This window comes from Sitodiplosis mosellana, unplaced genomic scaffold (assembly GCF_009176505.1).
Source record: "Sitodiplosis mosellana isolate CC-2019 unplaced genomic scaffold, AAFC_SMos_1.0 Smas_scaffold_30, whole genome shotgun sequence".
NCBI classification, from domain to species: Eukaryota; Metazoa; Arthropoda; class Insecta; order Diptera; family Cecidomyiidae; genus Sitodiplosis; species Sitodiplosis mosellana.
The window spans coordinates 4,179,824-4,203,418 of record NW_022595272.1 but is presented as its reverse complement, the minus strand read 5'-3'; the positions used below and the strand labels follow the sequence as shown (position 1 = coordinate 4,203,418).

General features: G+C 36.1%; 4 protein-coding genes across 5 annotated transcripts; 2 read left to right on the top strand and 2 right to left on the bottom strand.

Annotated features, from left to right (window-relative positions):
- Positions 1-2,262: 2,262 nt before the first annotated feature.
- LOC129569382 (GPI inositol-deacylase) lies at positions 2,263-11,658 on the bottom strand. Of its 2 annotated transcripts, none has more exons than XM_055448170.1 (12): positions 11,067-11,658; positions 9,659-9,881; positions 9,336-9,484; positions 8,677-9,255; positions 8,276-8,446; positions 8,117-8,205; positions 7,597-8,013; positions 7,188-7,504; positions 6,066-7,037; positions 5,692-6,001; positions 2,883-5,527; positions 2,263-2,501 (listed from the first exon to the last, which is right to left on the bottom strand). In XM_055448170.1, exons 1-11 carry the CDS (start codon positions 11,208-11,210, stop codon positions 5,236-5,238), a joined length of 3,663 nt encoding a protein of 1,220 aa, XP_055304145.1. In that variant the 5' UTR covers positions 11,211-11,658; the 3' UTR covers positions 2,263-2,501; positions 2,883-5,235. The 2 variants fall into 2 exon arrangements, with proteins under 2 accessions (XP_055304145.1, XP_055304147.1); XM_055448172.1 differs by lacking the exon at positions 11,067-11,658 and adding an exon at positions 10,069-10,704.
- LOC129569390 (protein SDA1 homolog) lies at positions 11,617-15,351 on the top strand. Its single transcript, XM_055448180.1, has 3 exons — positions 11,617-11,904; positions 12,072-13,106; positions 13,199-15,351. The coding sequence occupies exons 2-3, from the start codon at positions 12,915-12,917 to the stop codon at positions 15,248-15,250; spliced, it is 2,244 nt and encodes a 747-aa protein (XP_055304155.1). The 5' UTR covers positions 11,617-11,904; positions 12,072-12,914; the 3' UTR covers positions 15,251-15,351.
- A 383-nt stretch (positions 15,352-15,734) lies between these two features.
- LOC129569409 (PHD finger-like domain-containing protein 5A) lies at positions 15,735-16,584 on the bottom strand. Its single transcript, XM_055448208.1, has 3 exons — positions 16,424-16,584; positions 16,104-16,294; positions 15,735-16,001 (listed from the first exon to the last, which is right to left on the bottom strand). The coding sequence occupies exons 1-3, from the start codon at positions 16,473-16,475 to the stop codon at positions 15,912-15,914; spliced, it is 333 nt and encodes a 110-aa protein (XP_055304183.1). The 5' UTR covers positions 16,476-16,584; the 3' UTR covers positions 15,735-15,911.
- Positions 16,585-19,717: 3,133 nt separating this feature from the next.
- LOC129569408 (39S ribosomal protein L52, mitochondrial) lies at positions 19,718-20,455 on the top strand. Its single transcript, XM_055448207.1, has 3 exons — positions 19,718-19,870; positions 19,946-20,097; positions 20,193-20,455. The coding sequence occupies exons 1-3, from the start codon at positions 19,816-19,818 to the stop codon at positions 20,376-20,378; spliced, it is 393 nt and encodes a 130-aa protein (XP_055304182.1). The 5' UTR covers positions 19,718-19,815; the 3' UTR covers positions 20,379-20,455.
- The last annotated feature ends 3,140 nt before the right edge of the window (positions 20,456-23,595 follow it).

The following is a 23,595-nucleotide window of genomic DNA, read 5'->3' as shown; positions in this document are numbered from 1 at the left end:
GTGCATTGTACATTGGTACAAGTCGATGCTCCCGCCTTCAAATTGTCATGCGAAGGTACCATTTTGGACTTGTTCACCACAGCCAGCGCATTGAGCAGCATCGAATTGGACGTGACCGTTCCATTGTTGGGTGGTTCACTAGTAGCCAACCTCATTGTTCATAATACAATCTCAAATGGTTTACCTGTCGTATGGTGTGTGGCTAAGGAGCAGATACGTTCATTCAACGCTCTGAAAGCAAAAATTTGGGAACGTTTTGGAGCGGCATATGCAAATCGTCCGGCGCTGATTGTATATCGAATAGGTATAGCCACTTTTGGAATTTTCCAGAGTTTTTTTTTTGAACTTCCACTAAAACTAAAAAGTTTTTGTTTGTTTTTTTCTTCGTTCACAGATTCAAAACACCAAAACATGCTCGTGAGTGATGACTACGACTTGAATGTGATACTGGACTCGGAAGGCGTTCCGGTACTTCATATCACACGAGAAATTGCCTTCAACTAATTTTCGACGATTCGTCAATGTCGTGCAAGGATTCGGACGTCGTCATGGTCCAAACTCAAACAGCGCATAAATTTAATTCAGAACATTCTATCAAGAGAAAAAAAAAATAATGGAATTTTTTGTAAGAACATTTATGTGCATTCAATAAACAACCAACTGTTATTGGAATCCAAACGAAATCGACTCTTTCATCTTTTGATGCTGGATGGCCTACGATAAAACTGTTTCGAAAAATTCATTTTCAGGGAGCATTCAATTAATTCATAATTTTCAAATTGAAGGTTTTGATTAGGTTTGTATGTAGTTGAGAGTGTTCGCTTGATCGAGAGATATACTTTGTGTGATATTGTAAGTATAGCTTAACTGTCACTCCGGCTTCTAGTGCAAATTTGTGATTGATTTGGAGAAAGAGATCAGAGGAAAAATTGAGAGTTAATTCAGTTCATTTCTAAACCGAATGTTGCTTATTCTTCTGTTCTACTCGAGAAACGATTCCTCTTTAAGTTGAACATTGAAGAAATCTTTGATTTTTTCAAATGTTTCGAAACCATTTTTACTTGATTGTTATATTCTAACCATTCGTATTTTGGCAACACTAACATATACATATGAACATGTGTATTTCATGTTTTCTAATGTCCTTTTGTCATGACAGCATGTCGTTGAACAATGGTCACAGCGCTCATTTAGTGTTTTTATAAAATCTAACTCAAGTCAAGTCAACTCAATTTAATACTTGTGTAAGTTAAACGCAATCAAAACTATTCAGGATACAATCGAAAAATATTCTAGGTTTAAGGCACGGGGATTTTGATGATGTTTCTTTCAATTTTGGCTTAGATTTCATCTTGTTCGAAACCCCACAGCTATGGAAACAATGGAAACACTTGGAGAAATGAAGCTTACTTATCTCGATATTGATTGCCTTGAACGGATTTGTCAGCTCGAAGATTTATTGAACTTGGCGGATTCAAGCAAGCAATTGAAAAGTATTGGTGTTTCTCCTGGAATATAACAGTGATTCCTCTGTTAGAATTGGATACAAAGCTTGTGATATTAGCTTGAAGGAGTTTCCGTATTCACATTGTTCAAACAAAGAAACGGAGAAAATACAAAGACACACACGTGAGCTCATTCTTTTCGCAGACTCTAAGTGGTGCTTTGATTTTTTTTCTTTAAAATAATACCTGAAAATTGTAATCGAATATGTAATAAATTCGGTGTTGTTTTTTTCTACTTTCTTCCCTCTTCATCCCTGCACATGGATTTGGTGTGAAAATGTATCGTTCGTAGAAAAAAAATTCGATGCACTTTATTGGTGTTTACATTTTGCTGCATCAATTTTTCGTTGTTGATGAAATTAATCTATACGAGTGAAAATTTTTATTTCGTTGGAAGCGAAACATGACTATCACATTTGAAGGCGCTGATGACGAAAGCTGCCTCCAATTTCGCAATAAAATCACTTATCAATTTCAACTTGTTGTTCATGCCTTTAATTTTTCATTCGATGACGAGAATATGTTCACAGTTCAAACTGTGGTTAAAAATAGACTTGAATCAGTTTTATTGAAAAATAGTTGGCTGCTTGACTGTCATGAAGAATAATTCGAGATTCATTTCAATTTTTAATCATTTCCAATTATTTCTGATACTCTCGGGAAATTTTGGAAATATGATTGATTTATGATCTTTTGCTGGGAATTTTTCGATAATCTAATCCCTAAAAATGACAAAAAGAAAAAAAAACAAGCGAACTCAGTTTAATTGAGCATTATGATCAAATTGCATTTTATTCTTTTGAAATGTGATAAACGGCTGTTCTCATCCACAATTCATTTTCATATTATGATGTTTAATAGAAGTTTAATCACATTTGCAGTATCCACTTTCACATGTTCCGAATTTATAGTTACTTTGTTCACAAAACGTGCGACAGGTTTCCGATGTAGACAGTTCGGAACATCGCTGCTTCTGGACATTTGAAGCGGGTCCAGCTAGTGAGAATAAATTGAAAAAAAACGAAATGAAGTCAATGAAAAATGGTGATAGCTATTCTAGTATTAATAACACAAATTATATTATTATCTATTCCGACGATCTATTTCTTCGTTTTTCGTGTGTATTTTTATAAATTTCATTCTCCAAAAATAGCATCAAAACTTCATTCTCTAACGACGATACATTCAAGATGATCATTTTCTCCACACTATTGCCTTTTTTCAATTGTTCATATTCATTTTACTTGAACTTCACCACAGCAGACACAACCAGAGAGTATATTTTCCGAGCAGGCTAGATTTAAAATACCCTCTCTGGCCAAAAATTTCTATAATAGTTAAATTATGGACAAGATTGTTTATTCAAAAATAAATTACCAGAAGCTGGAGAGATCTGGAAAGTAATTCCAAGGAATAGGACGACAGCAAACACGGAGAAAAATTTTAAATTCATTTTACTTCTCTTTAAATAACTCTTGATGTTTTGGAACGAAGTAACGATTTTCTACTGTTTTACGCTCGCCTTCGGCAAACGTTTTATATACTTCTTATCAACAAGACACTGCGTTGCAAATTTTAATGTGAATATACAATAGATAATGATAGCAAAATAACTGCTTGACCCGCGGTTACTCCGTTTCTATATTGTGATGTTTGGGTTTTTCCATGTTCCAAATTCTTAGAAAAATTCGATTCCACGAGAGTTGAAGTTGATCGGATCAATCGTGCTGAAGTTCAATTTTTTTACCAGTCGCTTATGATATTTTTAAATGAAATTTGAACTTTCAACTGATTTATTGTGATTCACTCCTGGTTCACTCTCGTTGATTGTTTCATTTATAGAAGAATAATCTGGAGCAAAAGGTTACAAACAGAAATAAAGGCCATTTGACAACCATATCAGCGCCACTATATTAGCATTTCAGCAGCATTTTTGGTTGTTTTATCAATTCAACTGAACAAAAAATGATCTTGTTGTAAATAATTAGCAAAGGGAAGCATCACTAGTGTTGAATTTAGTATACGCATGAAAAGTGAATGTAGTTCAATATTACTAAAGATGAAATTTTATTATATTTTGTCATTGTTGCAGTCAAACAAAGCTGTTGTTTACAACAGAAATCGAAATTGAAAGCGTTATTGACAGTTGGGTTTTCATTGATCTCACTTCATTCTAACATTTGATCTCGCTATTGGAATAAAATGGGATTTAGAAGAAAAATTCGAATTTGGAAGATCCACATTCCGCACATTCTTTCAAACAACATCTGGCAAAATCGTGTCATGTTTACTTATAGCAGGAAATCAACGCATTTTGACTGTACGGCGTACATGCCTTCTAAATTATATGCGATTAACAAATAATTTTCTATAAATGAAACTGCGTACAATATTTCATCTTTTAAAAAAAAATTCTATCAAATCAGTGAGGAAATATTTTTTTTTGAAATGTTGTTCTGTTTATTGCAGCATTGTTCATTTGAATTTGTATCAAAAACTTGATCATCTTCACCGGATTTTAACAAAAATTCATAAAATTACATCACCAAGGCACACTTTAAGTACAATTTGAAACTTATCATTTTCGTGGAATCTAAAAATGAAAAAAATTCAAGAACAAAAACGACCAAAAAATTCGAAATTTGGTTTTTGGTGCTTTTGAGAGAAACTAAAATTTTTTTTTTACTGATTTACTCATTACTTCATAAATCATTTTATTTACACATAATTCTTATCATTGTATTTGACGTTTGATTGCATCGTTTGTATACTGCAATTAAGTTTACGTTTTCTCTTTGCAAAAAAATACGATTTGAAAATTGGTTTTATATTTGAAATTGATTTGCCCACCATGATGAACAAATATGGGAAACCCAGAATATTTATCAAAGTTTCGATTTTATTCAGAAAAAAAAAATTCGGTTATCAAATTTATCAATGAATGGACTTTTGACTATCCTGAGGCACACATACATTTTATCAACTAAATTCTCTAATAACAAAAATGTCACTGTTTCTCTTTGATGGAGCAAACTCTAATGCATGACCAATAGTACTACCGCCTAACTTTGACAATTATTAGTTGTTAATTAAACGATTCAAATAACAAATAGTTTAAATAAATTAATGTCAAAACAATCGCTAAACACTAAATATGCATTATAAGGATCTTTTGATTAAAACAAAACAAAAGTTTAATGGTCAACACATTTTTTCCGTATTTCTAAACACATTATACAATTCAACGCCTTTGAAATATTGCCTATTGCAATTTATTTGAGTAAAGAATAAATAAATTTCGTTCACAGACATTTTACTCTTATCAATGTTTGATTAGGGAACCAAATTTGAATATCTAGTGGTCATAGCTCATCCAACATAGATGATCGATTTTAATATGTTGAGATTTCAGAATAAACATTTGATAACTGATTAACAAATATCAAGTGCTTTGGAGAGTTATTCTAGACATTTAAAGAAAATAACTATACTATGGTCAATGGATCAATGAGAATTTTTTGTTTAAATTCATTAAAATAAAAATGTTGCTATCGAAGCTGTCATTCGTAATAAAAGATCAAACTAATCGGTTGATATAGGAAATAAAATAAATTATAACCTAAAGCGAGCTAGATTTTTGCTGACAATATATCAATTAGATGCAGCTACCAACAAATTTGATCAAACAAAGTCAATTTGACCAACGATTGATGGGTTTGACTTAGTTATTTCACTGAGCGGCAGGAATGCTCTCTGGTTCCTTGAACGGTGGAGCTTTCAGCTCGGATGTCGACATGTCTTCACGCAAACGACGAACTCTATCCAAGAGGTCCGCATCGATGACATTCTCTTCCTTTGGCTCATTTTTCGCCAACAGCTTCGGCATGAACAGCTGCTGCAACGCGATTATTATAAACATCGACGAAATGATGGCATTCAAGCGATACAACGAATCCTGACAATACAAAACTGCTATAATGGCCATCACATAGCACAGACTCGACATCGGCTCGTAGCCATGGCTAATGGTGAAAGAAGAAAAACAAAATAAATTAAAATCCAAATTGGTCAAGTTCGAAATTGAATATTTGAATTCTTCTTCATTCAACTGGAAGGGATAGTTTTTCATTTGAAAACTGTGTTTGAATAGATTCATTAAAAGTTATTCTTATCAATCAACACTTACACATTTCGTGGTGTCGGCAGCTGCCAAATAACCGACAGTGAAATGATTGAAGCAATCGCAGGGAAATATGATGGATCGTGCTGAAGTATCTTCTCTCCGTATTTATAATTTCGTGCCCAAACAATCACACTGGGCAAATTGAGCAGGGCCAGCACGCAAAGCAGTAAAAATAGCGTCATGTGAAAATGAATAGCACTCAATCCGTCTGGTACATCGTCATACTCTTCTCGAACTTTTTGCATTTCATCATTTCGTTTTTCCTCTTCGACCTTTTGCCGTTCCACCATTTGTGTGATCAATTTCTCCAGTTCTGAATTCGTTTTTGGAACATCGGTTAACTGTTTGATTTAAAGAAATTTTTGAATAATACAGACCTGCTTCAGCTTTTTCGACTTCTTTTCGCTCCTCTTCCGTCATTTCTTCCGGTTCATCTCTCTTGCTGAACATAGCCACATCGTCTGGATCCAGTTGATTGTAAAGTAGTTCAAAGCTTTCTTGTGAACTTGATGCAACGACCATCCCTTCATCGTCATCTTTAATATCCAAGTCGGATTTTGATTTTGGTATTAGTGGCGCCGATGATGTTGAAGGCTCCTCACTGTCATTTGGATCAATATCACTTGTAATTGCAAATTCCACTTTTTTCTCTTTTTGTTTCTTGGATTTTTTCTTTTCTCTCTTCTCTTTTTGTACTTTATCTTTCTCTGACTCTGTCTCTGCTTCCGTGGTTGTCTCCTCTTCTTTCTTCTTCTCAGCTATTTCTTCGATTATTGCCTCATTTTGTTTCTTATCCTCTTGCTTAGTTTCGGCTTCTTTGTCATCGTTGCTCTCTGCAGTCGGTTGCTTATCTTGAGTATTTTTCGGCGGAAATAACACTGACAAAGGTATACTGGTACTACCTCTTGGTGGAATCTTTTGATCTCTTCGTTTCTTGCCAAACAACTTTTCCGTGATGACGGCAGCCGTTTTGAACACAAACTCCTCCAAATAATCTTCATACATTTTCGATAGTAAAATGAAGTACATGAGCACGGCACAGATTAATGCCAAACCACCACATGATCCATGAGCCATTGAAACCAGCACAAAACCCATCGTAATGGGAAACTTTTGAATGGCTGGCAAAACGATTCCGGCTGAAATTGGCCATTGCGTTAACTTGAACAAGAATTGATGGGCCACATTTCCACACAGTGCAATTGACAGCCATAAACCATAAGTCAGCAGATTTAATGCAGCCAAAGCTGCACCGTGAATTATAACAGAAATAACGACGGAGTGCTTGAATTGATCAGGATCCGGCAGTGTTTTACTCCATTTGATTACATGCACGGCCAAACGGGATGCTATTCAAAAATTGAAAAATAAAACAAATCATCAATGATTGAAGTAGATAAGGCTTTAAATAAGCAATGCCAAACAATTATGAATAATTCAAGAGAAAAATGAGTGTTTCATTTCTCACGACATAATCAATAACTAAGCATCTTCGCTACCTGTGATGATAAAGAATGTTTGTCCAGCCAATAGTGCCGCATTGAGTGACCCACATTTGAAAATCTCTTTTTCGGGCGTGATTTTGATTTGATATTTGAATGCAAGAAGTAAAATTGCTACGATGTGGGCTGGTATCCAATGCGAGAACTGCAAGAAGATCCTCGAAGCCGTTTGTCCGAATGAGTTTGTCGCTGAGATGGTGTAATGACATTGTGGATCCAGATACAAATCAACTGTGAGTGGAAACAGTGTTGTGTTGTATCCGGCTGGTCTTGTGATCGGTGTGTTGACATAGAATGGAGTCTGTATCTTTTCACTGTAATGGACAAAATTTAGGTTATTAAAATCTCCCCACTTTTTCCATTCTTCTTCTTTGATAATTGCAAATACAATATTTGAAATACTCACGTGAAATAGTGGTATCGTTCAAAGCCTCTTGTCCACGGTACACAAACTTTGGCCACCACATGATATTTCGGGTTTTGGCAATGTGCTTCAATGTGAAGCTGTATGGATTGATATGATTCGTCTAGACCGGGAAAACTGATTCGATAGGCTGCCGCACCCATCATCGTTCTATCGGTTAGCTGGTGTGTTCGGTATGAATACCATGAAGGCATTTCATAGGTAATGTGTCGCTCGGTGGCCGAATGAATGTCAACATTTATCTGAACGGGCTCTTTGGTGGGGAACAAAACCAAAAGAACGTGCGACCACTGCGGGAAATCGTCTTGAATCTTATGCAAATCAAGAGTTAGCACTCGGCGGCCGTATCGCTTTGAAGGAAGCTTCTTCACATAATGTGTCAAAGAGTGTCCAACCGAACTGAAATTGACAAAATGAAAAGAAAAATCAATAAAACTTACTTATCAAAATTGTAAGCGATTTCGAGCGAAATTGAAAGAAAAATCGATTGAAAAACCCTTACCAATATCGCTGGTGTTCGTGTATATCAACAGCGTTGCAACCGAAAACCCAATCGTCCGTATCTACGTTAATCGCTTCGACATTGAGGAACTGTTGGGAAAGAAACACATTTTAATTGAGTTCAATTGCACTTGTAAACGTTTTTGACAAGGTCGCCAACCTGATAGTGGTCAAAACGATTCAATGGAATCATTTGAACATATGTTTGATTCAGACCGCCTTTAAATTGTTGGAAGAATACGCGTCGATTATCCTCCACCCATTCGCCCATTTGATCGAAGCTTTTAAATAGCGTCACTTCGCGCTTGTCCTTTGGCAAAATTGTGTCTTGCTGCGGAATGAAATCCAAACAATCAATTTCGGTGAATATTTTATGACGATTTCAACAAAGTAGAATAGAAATCGGTGCCTCGATGAGAAAATGGTAGAAAATTCAATATTCCAATTGAGGTATAGACGATTCAAATTTAAATAGAGATCCGAAAATGAAATTCCCGTCTCAATTATTGTATTGAATAAATGATGAGAATCAAAACATATTGGAAAAAGGCCAATTCATACCGTGATATAATGTTTGGCGTTGGCGAGTCGAATGGATTTTTTGGGATGAAAAACATTGTCGTGTATGCGGTTCCGGTGTGACACGGGTAGAATGATACTGTACAAGAAGCGATTGATGACAAGAACTTGTTGGAGACACCAAACGGATGCAAGATGATCGGTTGTCAACCAAACGCCCGGAATGCAGCTAGACATCATATGAATATCGCTGAACTGAGATGTTGTCAATCCTTCGGGCACCAACAAATCCCGGCTACCGCCGCCAATCGTTATGAATAATATATCTTCGAGAAAATATCGTTTCGCATGGCCGGCGCTCACTTCAGTTTGTTCCACTGAACTTGAATCGAATTCCACAAAATTGCTTGCATTACAACATGTGCTCGTTAAGTTGGTTATTGCATTTGGATTGGGTGGACGGTGTTCAAGCCAAAATTTGTTCGACTTGCGATAGAATGCCTCGGTGTAGAAATCAATGTTGAGAACGGGTTTATCGATTGGTGCAGCAATCGCAATCACTGTATTCACGCGTTTTGCCGTTTCTCTATTCATCAATACCGATTGAGCCACTTTCCCACCCTAAATAAAAATGTAACCAAACAGAAACCGATTGAGTTACTTTGGCATTAATATTTGAATAATTCGTTTTCAATTTTTACCATTGAATGGGCTACAATCGATACACTTGTCGGTGGATTGGGTAAATCCTTGTATAAATTCAAAACGGCTTTGATACACAGCTCCAAGTAAATGCTTTGGTCGTCAAGTACACCTCCGAACAATGCCGAGAATTCCTCATCAAAGTCAACTGCAAACGAAGATAGAACGAAGTGTTCGATGTGTAAAAATAAATCAATAAATGAACATTGGACATGTGTATCGTGTGGATAAAACTACGATATATGGAAATTGTTCAAGCTTGAACATCCGAATGATTGAAGGTTTATTCAAAATTAATGCCCAACTTTTTGTTGTAAATTACCTGTAAAATAATCCAGATGCTTGAGCCAACTTTCTTCAAGGCCTTTACGCAATGCGACCGAAGCAAATGATCTGGCCTGTTTGTACGATCCACCATTGCCTGGAACGAAAATCACAGGCGCTCCATTGAACTGCATATTCCGGGCATTTTCAGTTAATCGTCCTTCCGAATATGCAAACAGATTGTACTTTGGGAATTTCTCATTCTCACGGAAATGAATTTTCTGTTGAGAAAAATTAAACGACAAAAAATCCAAATCGATAAACTATTTTCATTGATGGGTAATCAGAATTGCGCCTGAAATCACAGCTGAATCTGAAGCCAGGATTCACAACACATGCGATTAACCCCATGAATTATTATTTATTTTGGATAGAAACCGATAATACGTCAAGTGGTCTACAATTTACGATTTAGTGTTGAGCTCAATATTCGTATTTATCTATCGCTTCGACGAGCGGGCGAGCCATCAGGTGCATTTGCTCCCATGATGAATAACTTATGAAAGAGTTAATTTGTTCGAATTTTCGTCGTGCTGTTCGGTTAGTATTTATCCCCGTTCATACCAATGTCATTGAATTGAATGGAAAGTGAAACCGTTCTCAATACGAAATTTGGTTGGACAAATGTCCGTATCGTATGACTTTGTTCCTTCAAATTAAAATTGAGCTTTTTAATTGGGCGGCAACAAAATACAACTTTTTTTTTAAAACTTAGCTATTAAACTGTCCGTCTCAACCAATAGATGTATTGATTCAAGTTTTATAGGACAATCGATTGAAAACTATGTCCAACATTTTATGGATGAGAAGTATTTCATATCAATTCATTTATGTTTTGATAAATCGAAGAAAAAAAACGATCGATTGATAATGATTATATTCAGTGCCGAAGTATCCACAGGAATTATTTGTTTTAAATTTTAGTCGATGTTCCTACGAGGTTTCGAGCAATGCTTTGGCGTGACTATTTTTTGGTCGTAAGAAGATTCAAATTTTGGAATACTGCCATATTGAAATGACGCAAAGAATAATGATGCGAACGGTCGAATTGAGTTATTAATATATATTATTTCACTTCGTTTAGAAAATATCATTGAAACATTTCCCTTTTTTAAAGTGCACTTGATTAAACAAGATTCGAGAGAGAGAGAGAGAGAGAGAGAGAAAGACGAGAGAAAAAAGACGAGAAAAAAGAACAAACAAAGAAATCTGGTTGAAAATCAACAATTCGTGGGCGACGAGAATGATGTGTTCTTAACAAATAGAATTACTTTGTGTAAAAAAATGGAAAAATTCAAGCTATTCTACATTCTAATTCCGGTTTTTTTCTTCAAATCACCATCATCTTTATTACCCAATAATTTCATTCCCTAAAGATAGGGAATAATTTTACTATCACGACTTACCACAAATTGCGGATATTCAAACATGTAAGTCATTTCACATTCATTTTTCTCCACCGACGTAATGGTAATTAAGATGCCGTAAAAATAAATTATCAATGCAATTAATGCCGTAACAAGGCACACTTGCTTCGTGTTAACCGACATCTCTTTTTATATGCAAATTTTCACGTAGTTTTATTACGAAAAAAAAATCGTTTGTTTATACGAAATGCACTTAATTAGATAACATCAACATTAGACAGACATTTTAGAATTTTTTCTTTCTTTTCGACTAAATCTCAAGAAAAATATCACTGATTGAATCCAAATTCAACGCACATATAAAGTGTTTGATATTCTTTTTGCTATTGAATAGAGACGATTTTGAAAGAAAATACAATTTTCCAACCAACCGCACGAATGAAACTATCAAGACTGTGCTTTCATGTTCACGTTTGGAACGTTTGAAGTCTCAACACAAAATTCTATCTATGCTTGGTTCAATGCCAAACTGTCAGAGTGTTGTTGTATGTTTTTGTATGTATCTTTGTTTTGGATTCACTACTACGCCTAAATTGTGTCGCACAATGTGCGCGCCCATTCGATGTGTGTGTGCAGCTGTCAAAACCCAGCTGAGGCATATTTCTCAGTTTTGTTGGTGTGATTCAAAGCGGATGGACTGTGAAAATATTGTCAACGAATATGGGAGATATTCAAGAGTCTTGTGAAATTGATGATGCCATCAATAAATTATTGATAGACCATATAAGAGAACGACCGACATTATACTACAACGACAAATATACGAAATCGGACGAACAGCACTGGGATGAAATACAGAAAAGCACCGGAATTCAAAGTTAGTTAGACTCGTTGAAACTTTAAAGTTAACTATAAAAGATATAAGCGGCCCAAAGTTCTATTCAAACGCATTTCTTCATCATTTAATTATTGATTCGTTTCTATTTATGAATTTATATTTGTTTCCATTTTCAAATTTCGATTTTCAATTTTTTTTTTCTCCAGAGTCTTGGTTGAAGAAGCGTTGGAAAACGATTCGAAATGATCATCGAACAATTACCATTTACAATCACATGCACAGTAAGAAAGTGCCGCCGCATAAAATGGCAAAAGAACTGGATTTCTTCCTGGTTGATCTCAACGGAGCAAAGGACATGGATTTTGAAGAAATAAAACGTCCGAAAAAAGAGTCATTTTTCATCACCCAGGAGATGCTTGATAATTGTGATATCAACGAAAGTGTAACTATTGATTCGATATCAATGCCAAAGTTTCTGCAAAATAAACCAACAATTGCTGATGCAAAGACTGAACTTTCGACTGCACAAACTCAGCCGCCCAAGGAAAACACTTTACCGAAAGTGGTTCCTCTAAATGTTTTAGACCAATCGACGAATAAGTCAGAAAAACCCACCGAAAATGACAAAAAATCAGCAAATTCATCCACAAACGAAAGATGTGAGGATACAATATTTGGCGAGCTAGTAGTGGCTATGCTCATGAAAATGAAGCCAGAGGAGAAAAAACAGGCCAAAAAAGAAATCATGAACATTTTATTGTAAGCATTTCATTCATTTGTAAACAAATAATTAAAAAAAAAACGAACCGAAATCCAAATCGCATTGTTTTGATTGCAACACAAAGTTTCAAAATGTAAAGAAACTGTCAGTGATGCCAACCCAATGGATTGAGTTTGGTATTTGCGTTCTCTTATGTGACAGCTGTCACATTGAAACCATGTGTTTTTCTTCGACCTCTTAAATATAAACGAAAACAAAATCATTTTCGTTCGAATTACACGTGTTTTTGCCCAGTTTTTAGTGAACGAGAACCGAAAACACAATCAAAATGGTTCGGCACAATAATCAGCTGCCGGACAATTTGCCGCAGTTGCAAAATTTGATAAAACGAGATCCAGCCTCGTACAAAGAGGAGTTTATGCAACAATACAATCATTATTTGAGTTTGTTGGAGGTGTTTCGCTTGAATCCAGGACAGGAAAACAAAAGTTTGGATGAACTGGTGATGTTTATTGCACAGGTAAGCACCAATCCAGCTAAATTCAATGAATGAATAGGATTTAAGACGATGAAAGAAATGTAAACATAACCCAACTTCCGTGCACATTTCAGGTGGCACAATGCTACGTCGAAGAATTGGTCACATTCCCGCAACAATTGGTCGATCTGCTGAAAACACAGTCAACCACCCTCGATCAAAATATGCGAAACAGTTTTTGCCGTGCTTTGATTTTGCTGCGTAACAAGAATTTGATTCCAGCTTTGGATTTGCTTGAGTTATTTTTCCAATTGTTGCGATGCCCCGACAAATCGTTGCGAGCCTTTTTGGAGAATCACATCATTACGGACATCAAAAACATGAATGCCAAACACAAAGATATGAAATTGAATTCCACGCTACAGAATTTCATGTACACAATGTTGAAAGATTCGAATCCAAAGGCAGCCAAAATGTCCATTGACATCATGATTGAGCTGTACAAAAAGAACATTTGGAACGATACAAAAACGGTGAATGTTATCGCGAATGTGGGTTGCTTTTCGAAGATCACCAAAGTCATGGTGGCATCATTGAAATTCTTTTTGGGCACTGATCCGGATGAAAAAGATCCAAATGATTCCGACAGCGACAACGAGCCGGACTTGAAGAGTGCCATACTTGCAAACCGTGTCAACAAAAAGACAAAGAAACGTCAAAAACAATTGGCCAACATCAAGAAACAAGTGACTAAGGTGAAAAAGAAGAAAACCGCCGTTGCATCTTTCAATTTTTCGGCTGTGCACTTAATTCATAATCCACAAGGAATGGCTGAGAATCTGTTCAAACAGTTACAATCGCAAAACGAGCGTTTCGAAGTTAAATTGATGCACTTGGATGTGATATCACGATTGATTGGTATACATGACCTGTTCTTGTTCTCATTTTATCCATATATTACACGATTCTTGCAGCCACATCAACGCCAAGTCACTCGAGTCCTTCAGTTTGCCGCGCAAGCATCGCACGAGTTGGTTCCCGGCGAAGTGATCGAGCCGATTTTAAAGACAATTGCCAATAATTTCATCACCGAACGTAATTCCACCGATGTCATGGCAATTGGTTTGAATGCCGTTCGGGCAATTTGTAGTCGTTGCATGTTGGCGATGGGCGAAGATTTGCTACGCGATTTGGTTTTGTACAAAGCATACAAGGAAAAGAGTGTGATGATGGCAGCTCGGTCATTGATTACGCTTTATCGAGAACAAATTCCAGCTTTGCTACATAAAAAAGATCGCGGTCGCACAACAGAGGCACAAGCTGAAATGGCGCCAAAACAATACGGTGCTTCAGTTGCTCATGATAATGTGCCAGGCGCTGAAGCACTGTTGAAATCAGCCAAATCAGTGTCGGTTAAAGAGGAGGACGACTCGGATTCCGACAGTTGGGTGGATGTCAATGAAAGTGGCGATGAGATTAATATCAGCGACAGCGACAGCGAAGAAGAGTCGGACAATGAAGAAGCCGGAAGTGATGTGGAAGACGAAGATGGTGATGATGAAGAGGTTGACGATGAAGAAAGCGACGTTGAAGATGAAGAGGATGATGAAGACGAAAGTGAGCAAGAGTCTGAAGAGGAGGAGGAAATTCAAGTCGACAAATCCGAACAAGCCGAAAAATCATCTCAGAACAAGAAGAAATCAAAGGCCACATCGAATGGAAAATCAGTTGAAGACGTATCCAATGCTGATAAGTCCGTCAAAACACTACAAGCAAAGGAAGCCGCCCAAGAAATAGCTCTGACTCGCATTTTCACCGACGATGATTTCAAACGGATCGATGCTGAGAATATCAAAAAGCACGTTTCGAATGCTCGCAAGCGACCACTCGAATCCGAACAGACCGAGTATGTTAAATTGGATGACATTGAAATGATTTACAAGAAACGACGAACAGACAAAGCATCCCGTTTGGAGACTGTAATGAGAGGCCGTGAAGATCGGGAAAAGTATGGGTATCGCGACAAACGTAAGAATATCCACTGCTCAAAGACAAACACCGAAAAGAAGAAGAAGAAAAACTTTGGCATGATGCGAGTTAAAGCCAGATCAAAGGTGAAGAAATCGTTTAAAGAAAAGCAACAGTCCATGCGAAAACATTTGCTTAAACAAAAGAAAATGAAATAAATATACATTTTGTAGGTTTTTTTTCTTTGTTGTTTTTATGGTATTACTTTTATCAAATATGAAAATTGAATAAAATAATTTTTTTTCTTGATCTATTGAAATCAGTTGTTCGTTGGTTTGAATTGAAAGTTTATCACTAGGTTTTTTGATATGTATAAAATGAAACATTGATCGTTCATCTTCAGCAAAGGTAATTTAAATGAAAAACGAGGTGAGATTAAACGCAGTTCTTTATCTCTTGAAATTTATTGACTGTGACAGAAGCTGAATGTGGCTGTTCCAAAACAAATGCCGAGAAAAATGAGACGGAAATCGGATCCGAGGAGATGACTGTGGTACTTACGATCAAAGGTCAAAAAGACATTCTAACACATTCAAAAGTCAACACAAAGCCAAAGGTCAACCCAACCAACGAAAAAAAAAACATGTGAAAACATTGCAATAACATCAGGGCAAAATGGAATAAAAACACATTTTTCGAACCTTCTCTTTGTTTTATTTTAAGGATTTATTTTTATCAAATATGGAAATCGGTTGAAATTATTTGTTTCCTTATTTATTGAAAATCTGTTGTTTGATACATCCATTGGAATTAGAATTGGATTTATGAGAGAAATTGGACTTCGAGAAGAGTGCAGTGGATGTGATCAAAGAAAACGCATTATCTTTGCTTGAAGCCGTACTTCTTTCTTTCGTAGAACAAGTCTGTTTTGGAGCTACCAAGGTTGACAATCTTTGGGCAACCATCTCTCTGAAAATTGAAATTGAAAATTGGTTTTTAGATGGAATTAAAAGAATTTTTTTCGATCGATGGAAAAATAAAAATCCAACAGTGTTCATCGAAAATGCTTACATCTTTCTCGAGAATGGTGCATTCCTTGCAGTAGTAAGCGTCTGAAACACCAGGGCCGCCGCAAATTACACATCTTCCTTGGTACGAACCATAGTTGCATTCATCACAAATACGAACCAAAGTGCATGGTCGCACGTATGAATCGCAAATAACGCATTTGCCGTCATCTTTTTCGCACAAACGACCAATGGCTACGGAAAAAGAACGAACAAAAATTGAATGAAAAAATATAGAAATTTCTGTGGAAACGTTTTAGAACGTATAACCTATTTTGCAGTTGACAATTTTGTTTCCTGAAATATGTTTATTTTAATACTCACCAACACCTGGTTGTTTACGGCAGAAAATCAAATCTGGATGATGTTTTGCCATTTTGTTCCAATGGATTGCCCGTCGAAAATCGTCTAATTTCTATCTGTTTTCAAACAATGAATTTCGGAGTGATAGCAATCCACGGCGTCTAAATCACAAATGATGTATTTTTGACAGACCGACTGTCATTTGCCGACTGCTTAGTGTTGCCACAGCAACAAGGGGTTATTGAAAATTTATAAACAAATGCAGCATTGGTTTCAACGTACGGTTTTGAATATGCTTCCAAAAGGTGAAAGAATAAATGCGATTTTTTCATTGACAACCATAAACTTTGAATTGAATGAAACACCGTCTTTATTTTCCGTCAATTTATTCTAGTTTTTTCTCGGTCATTTTTCACTTATTGCATTCAAAGTGTGCATCACACAATAGCGACAATTGGAATGTACCATTTGAGTTGAGATGAATTAAATTAAAATCGACAAACGATGTCGATAAAAGTCTTAAAATAATATTTTAAGCCTAGAATAGATTGAGAATGAGAATGAGATTGTTGTTTCACCGTTGTTTGAAACCATATTTCTTCCTTTCGTAGAATAAGTCCGTTTTTGAACTACCCAGATTAACAATTTTCGGGCAACCGTCTCTCTGCAAAAATGGAAAAAGTTCAATGAAAACTTTGGAAAATCATGAAAAACACATGAAACAATTTCAAGAGAAATTAGGAGAAAAAGTACAGCTTCGTGAATAAATTGTGAAGAACCCTTACATCTTTCTTAAGCATCTGAAACACCTGGACCGCCACAAATTGCACATCTACCCTGATACGAACCATAGTTGCATTCATCACAAATCCGCACCAAAGTGCACGGTCGAACGTACGAATCACAGATAACACATTTTCCATCGCATTTCTCACACAAACGGCCAATTGCTGCAAGCAAAACAGAAAGTAAAAATGGTCAATACAAGAAACGAATCACAATTTTCCATCTAAAAATATGAAGAATGTCGAAATTGTTTAGCTTACCAACACCTGGCTGCTTGCGACAGAAAATCAAATCTGGGTGATGTTTTGCCATTTTGGTTCAATCACAGAGAAGGGCAATGTTTCTGTCCAAACTCAATCAGAATAATTGTGAGCGATGAAAATTGCCGGCTTCAAAATTCGCACAAGTCAATTCTGGTTGACAATTCCATTGACATGCGGAGTGTTGCCACAGTAAAGAAAAGTCTCTTGCGGCGAACGAAGCCCGAAAAGCCTATTTAGAACATACGTTCACAAGTGAGATTCAAATATATTCGAGTGAAAATATGAAATAACTTGTTATGTTAAACAACGGATGGAAAGAATGAAATACAATATTTTGAAGGTTTTGATCTTTGACATTCATGGCAGAGTATTCAAATGATAGAAGTTTGAAAATTCTAAACTAAATTAGGCTAAATTATTCAAATGATCGCTTCTAGATGCCAAAAATTATCAGAAACTAACTGTACCTAATCAGAAACTGATGTATACTTCATTGTAAATTGACTAAGCGATTGCAAAACGAAAGCTAAAAAGTAGCTCCAATGAATGAATTAAAATCCCTCCTGTGCCCTGAAAACATTTCATGATCTGGCATTCGAGTTCAAATTTCGTTTCAAAAGCTTGCAACTGATACATTTGATTGGCAAATACTAATCAAATCACGACAATGCAATATGTTTAAAACATATACACATATTATCATCCGCATAACAAATATTTAATTCGAATTCACATGACAGTCATGCGAATAATTTGTTGGATATGAAATCTGATTTAGCGAATGAACGAAAGTCAACTGTTCAAACTTCGTTAGTGATGTAATTTGTTAAAACAATTCTTGTTACATATTAGCCGTGCACTGTGTACAGCTACACATATTTGGTACGTTGGCATTTGGCAGTTGTCGGTTCGCGCGTCTAATTCAAAGCACGATGTGTGCACGATGGTTTGTGCGTTGCAGTGGTTTGTGTGGAATGGATTTTGTTGGCATATAAATCTGTATAATCTACAATATTTTCAGCAATAATGATAACACCCTCTCTCCCTCCAAAACATGATCCCTCATCGAAGCATACACACAGCAGTATACGACATGGTGTCATCAAAATGTCGACCTATTAAATTTCGGTGAATCCAACATACTGGCGGTTACTGCATAGCGGCATATCGGCCCGGGGATAAGGAGAGCATGCAACGGAGCGAGAGACAATGAAGAATTCACCGTGTATTACATTTGTTTATTATGAAAGTTAATTTGTATAACCCTTTTTCGTTTTGACTAATTTCGATTAGGAGCCATGAAATATTCATAAATTCATTTCTCTTATATATGCTACATGCTTACGTGTTACCGTCAAAATGTACCCGTGCTTGCTCCAAATGAATATGCTCTCGGTACGCGCTGAAAAATGTTTTTTTCTTGTTTCGTTGCCAACTGATACGCACTGAGAACAATAGACAGATACCAAAAACCTTCACCAATCTACGGCAAAACTTTCTATGAAACTCCTGATGTGCCGCTCAAATCCGTTGGAAACACAAAAAAATGAACGAAACCACAGAAAATGAGCTGAAAAGTTGAAAGTGGTTTTTCCATAACTGGTTCCGTTTTGATGTTGGAAAAATTCAAGTTTCTACCTAATGAGTCAGGAATTATGGGCATTAAATAAAATTATGGGCATTTGTGAAGACCGATAATAAACGAAGACATTCATCATCGCCACATTCTTCAATATTATGAAAAAAAAAATATTGCGGAAAATCTCCCAACAAAATGTGTTTGTTTGCATTTAATTACCTCAAGTGACAAAACAGAAAAATTTCCCCTCATTCAATTTTAAGCATACAATAATTGTGTGGTTATATTGGCGCATTCTTTCGAGTGGAAAATCTAAATAGCACAATTTTCTTTTGATTCATCATCACAAAAGCAATATAATTATTTGGAACAATTAAAAAATAAAATATGAACAAAAAACACTCTCGACTGAATTCATCATATATGTCACAAATTGCAGTCCCCTTTCCATACAAATTGGTAAAGTGTTTGTTATTTACAAGGTACTTGTGATTTCTTCTTTGTTCGTCGTAACGTTTTTGCATTGGTTATTTATGTTATTCCATAATTGATGCTGTTTGTTAAAACATGAATGAATAACATAACCGAATGAAATAAGCGTGAAGAAATGACGATGGATTTCAATTTTGAGCACTTAAACATTGGGCTACATCAGACAACACCAAAAGTCGGTCTTTGTTCGCACATTGGCTCAATTCATACACTTGACAGTTCTCTGACTGCAGCACGAGAATCTAACCAAAACAAATATTTAGTGGTAAAAATTTATAGAAAAAAGGTTGAAAATGAATCGATTGCCGGTAATTTTTGCGAAATTTTCTAGTCTGCAACAGATTCAGAGTAAGTGTTTTACTCAGAGTTTAGTGAATCATGTCGATAATTCATAAAATTTTCAATCATTTTTGTATGTTACAGATGTATCGAGCAGAGAGATTCATATAACCGGTGTACAAATGGATATTTTGTGGCGAAGGAATCGACGATTGCCGAAAAATCCAACATCGTCTGGACCATTGACTGATCTGCCCGATTACACTTATATGGATGGCCGACCAACGCCATTGGGTGTAAGTCAATTATTATTGATTTGATGAGCTGGATCATTGAATTATCGAAATGTGTGCATGAAAGTAATCAAATCAATGCTCTTCGTTATCCATAGATTCGACAAAAGGCACGTTTGGATCGTCAACGTGAATTGGCGGCAAAAATTGTGAAAAACATCAAGGAACTTGATGATGCCAAACAAATGTATCAACAAAAGCTGGTGGCAACCGAAGAAGAGAGAAAGGCAATTCTAGAGAGCAAACTAAAGCCAAAAGGAAGATTTCTAGCGAAGAAAGACTAATTTTTAGCTTATTCTCTGAGGTTTATTTTGTAGAAAGTGTTCGATGAATAAAAGTTTACTGTTAAAAAAAATAAAAACACCTCATTCGACTTCATTCTGGTTGCATGATGTACGGTGTAAATTAAAGTAGAAAAAAACTTCATTAAAAACTAACGTAATTTCAAGGGATAATTAAATGTTTTTGTTCCTTCTTTCCTGAAACGTTGTCGAACCTTTTTACTATGATTAAAAAGAAAGGCAATCTATGTGGGGCGACACCGTTTATATCTGTTCAGGTTTTTTTTGTACAGTTGTGCACTTGCTTTGGTGTACCTGTATGTGTGTATGCTGGTGCTCGCATACATGAATCACACGAATTTAATTTTTGTCAAACAGTATCTGAAGCGAGCGCGAGCAAGGCTTTATTTATTATTATTTTTTTTCTTTCTCTCTCTGTGTGTGCACGAGTACATACAGCGTTGTTATGAGGCAAGTGTGCACCGGATTTTATGAGAAAACCTTAATTTCGCTTCATAATTAGTTATTAATTATGCATGTACGCAATCATAATAAAGGAACAATTCTCATTTTTCGGTGCTACTCCGTAGCCATACGAACGAATAATTATTGGCATTATTATGATTATAAACTGTACGGAGATGCGACGATGAGCTGTCACTGATGAACGAGACAAAGACAGCGACAAAATGAGCGAGCGGGTGACTGGCTGTGTGTATGTGGTAACGAAAGGGTTGACTGCGACATGAATCTTGTTGCTCGTCAAGCGGAGAGAGTGAGAGAGAGAGATGACACAAACGCAACAATTTACGCTTCGCACAAATTATGGAAAATGTGCGTCAAATTTCATAACATATAAACATATTTAATGCCTTGTGTTGCCCTTTTTTCCATCATTCCTACTACTCGACATAATGCACAGTTTACGAAATATGCCGTTTTAAATGGGTTACAACACCAAAAAGCGATAAATTTGCCAGTGTTTTTAATACAATGTCTCATTTTTTCCCATGGCGAATTGACTGTGCGTTTGTTAATTATTCAACAGATAATTTGGACTTTTTTTTTTCCAACCAAAGATAACTACGGTTCGAATTACATTGTAAAATTGAGAAAAGACGCCAAATTTTGGCTTCGCATTATTTCCGTTAGAGGATTTTAACTTTAAATACAAGTCTATTTTCTATTTTTGGTTTAATGAAAAAGTTTTGAATTTCTCTCTGCAACCACAAATAAAAACTTGATCCATGATTGAACGACGTACGAATATTTTTAATGGACTTGATTTTTCTCGATAAATTGTCACACATCCAATCTGCCTCTCGCTCACCTTTCAATCAATCGCGGATTTTTGTTAAAAATATCTCTCTGTCTTTGACAAAATACAAAGTGTTTGGCATTTGAAAATATAACGGAATTCAGCCTAAACAAATCAGCCAATGATTGACATGTTAGACAAAAAGAAAGCTGTAGTGAGAATCACTTTGTATTTGTCTCGTTAGTTGAGTGTGTTTGTGTGTGTGTTCTAATTTTTTTTTATCGGCAGAGTTGCGACAGCTTCGAAAATTAGTCGTGATGGATGGATAAGTGCAAAATCAATCACTTCGTCAACTGCTTCGTGGCGAATATTCGATTGGATCAAGCGCGTCTGAACGAGAGCGAGAGAAAGAAAAAAAAAACCTCCGCTTTTCCGGCCATGTTGTATTGCCAAAACTCAATCTGAATTTTCTATTTCAATCAATCTACGGTGAGCCCACATCATTTAACAAAAAGCTATGAATGTAGAGAAATTTAGTTGTAAACTGTTCAAACACAAAAAAAGATAACCAGCAACGAAAAGTGAAACATACTGATGCAGCCCATTCCGGCACAGCTATGCCACTTTATCGGTCGTAAGCAGAATACAAAATTTTAAAACCGGATACTGATACGGTGCAATTTTGCGGTTGTTGTTGTTGTTTTCGAGAATGCACGTAATTCGTTTATTTTTGTGTCGCAATCGTAACACGCGTTTATTGGCAGACGGGAATAAATAAATGCAATATAACCCATTACGTATGCAAGCGTATCCATCGATTTGATGGGCTTTTCGTGAAAAACCATGTACAAGTTTTCGTTTCATTTTTTTTTCTGTATTTTTCGTAGATTTGATTGCTTGTTCGGTCGTTTGATGCTGTTGCTGTTGATGTGTTTTTTGTTTTCGTTTGCAGCACCGCACACCACACCACTTAAAGTCTATCGATAAAAATTTCTGCGAGAGACACGAGACACTTAAATTGAACATGGAGAGAAAAATAACTGGGCAATGCAATTTTGTGTCGCAATTTCGTGTCCAGTCTCATTGCCCGGATGGAGTGAAATGCGTGAGCCATTTCAAAATAGCCCAATAGAAAAATGTGAGCATTGAAAATGTATTCTGATACAAAACACCATTAGATACTTATTTCTCCGGGATATATTCATGAACAATGTGTGTGTGTGTGTGTGCCTCAGGTATAGTATATGTCTTTTTTTCGGTGCGATACTTTTGTTTGCCCACTCGCGTGAGTGACATTTGTGGCATTTGATCGTATTCGATTAAAAGTCCATGTCAGTTCGGGAGTGAAGCTTGATAGGCAAATCGCTTTTATATCCCTTTATTTTTTTCCTTTTGGCACACATAGCTTCCGTGGTGGGGCTGAAAATAGCGAAGCATTTTTCTAAAAAGAATTTCGAAATATGATCAAACAACGAGTGACGAGTCCATCAAATGGTTTTTCACTTTGATTGAAATGTTTCACGAGAATGGTTTTCTGTTGACGAGTCGAAACCATTTTCGATGGCAAAATTACAATTTTATAGCATTCAAAGCGCACGATTTTCCTAATTATGTCTGCACATCGAAATATAAAATTTTGATTTTGTTATTTCCATCAAACCGAATATTCGATGCCATTTTCCAAACTAAAAACTTACGCTAACTTACATAGCACCGACCAATTTCGATTTGCACACAGTAAATTTTGTATAAATTAAGCCTCGAACCCCATCATTTCTCATCATTAGTTTGTTGCCGCATTTTCTGACTCGCCTCACAATCGACAACTGCAGAACTATAATCATTATGAGCGCAAAAATTGCATTAAACAAAACTGCAACAGCACGTTAGCCAATTATAACACTTTCTAAATATTGAAACACGATACTCTGCAATCCTGCTGAATAAATTACTGCAATGTCT

Bases quoted from the DNA above. Each gene is read 5' to 3' on its own strand.
- LOC129569408 (XM_055448207.1), top strand. From the start codon at position 19,816: ATGAATCGATTGCCGGTAATTTTTGCGAAATTTTCTAGTCTGCAACAG. The intron at 19,871-19,945 runs GTAAGTGTTTTA...TGTATGTTACAG, and splicing joins TAGTCTGCAACAGATTCAGA to ATGTATCGAGCAGAGAGATT. The intron at 20,098-20,192 runs GTAAGTCAATTA...CGTTATCCATAG, and splicing joins GCCGACCAACGCCATTGGGT to ATTCGACAAAAGGCACGTTT.
- LOC129569390 (XM_055448180.1), top strand. From the start codon at position 12,915: ATGGTTCGGCACAATAATCAGCTGCCGGACAATTTGCCGCAGTTGCAA. The intron at 13,107-13,198 runs GTAAGCACCAAT...TGCACATTTCAG, and splicing joins TGGTGATGTTTATTGCACAG to GTGGCACAATGCTACGTCGA.
- LOC129569382 (XM_055448170.1), bottom strand. From the start codon at position 11,210: ATGTCGGTTAACACGAAGCAAGTGTGCCTTGTTACGGCATTAATTGCA. The intron at 9,882-11,066 runs GTAAGTCGTGAT...TTTTCTCAACAG, and splicing joins TTGAATATCCGCAATTTGTG to AAAATTCATTTCCGTGAGAA. The intron at 9,256-9,335 runs GTAAAAATTGAA...ATTTTTATTTAG, and splicing joins CGATTGTAGCCCATTCAATG to GGTGGGAAAGTGGCTCAATC.
- LOC129569409 (XM_055448208.1), bottom strand. From the start codon at position 16,475: ATGGCAAAACATCATCCAGATTTGATTTTCTGCCGTAAACAACCAGGT. The intron at 16,295-16,423 runs GTGAGTATTAAA...CTTTTTCCGTAG, and splicing joins CCGTAAACAACCAGGTGTTG to CCATTGGTCGTTTGTGCGAA. The intron at 16,002-16,103 runs GTAAGCATTTTC...TTCAATTTTCAG, and splicing joins GCACCATTCTCGAGAAAGAT to AGAGATGGTTGCCCAAAGAT.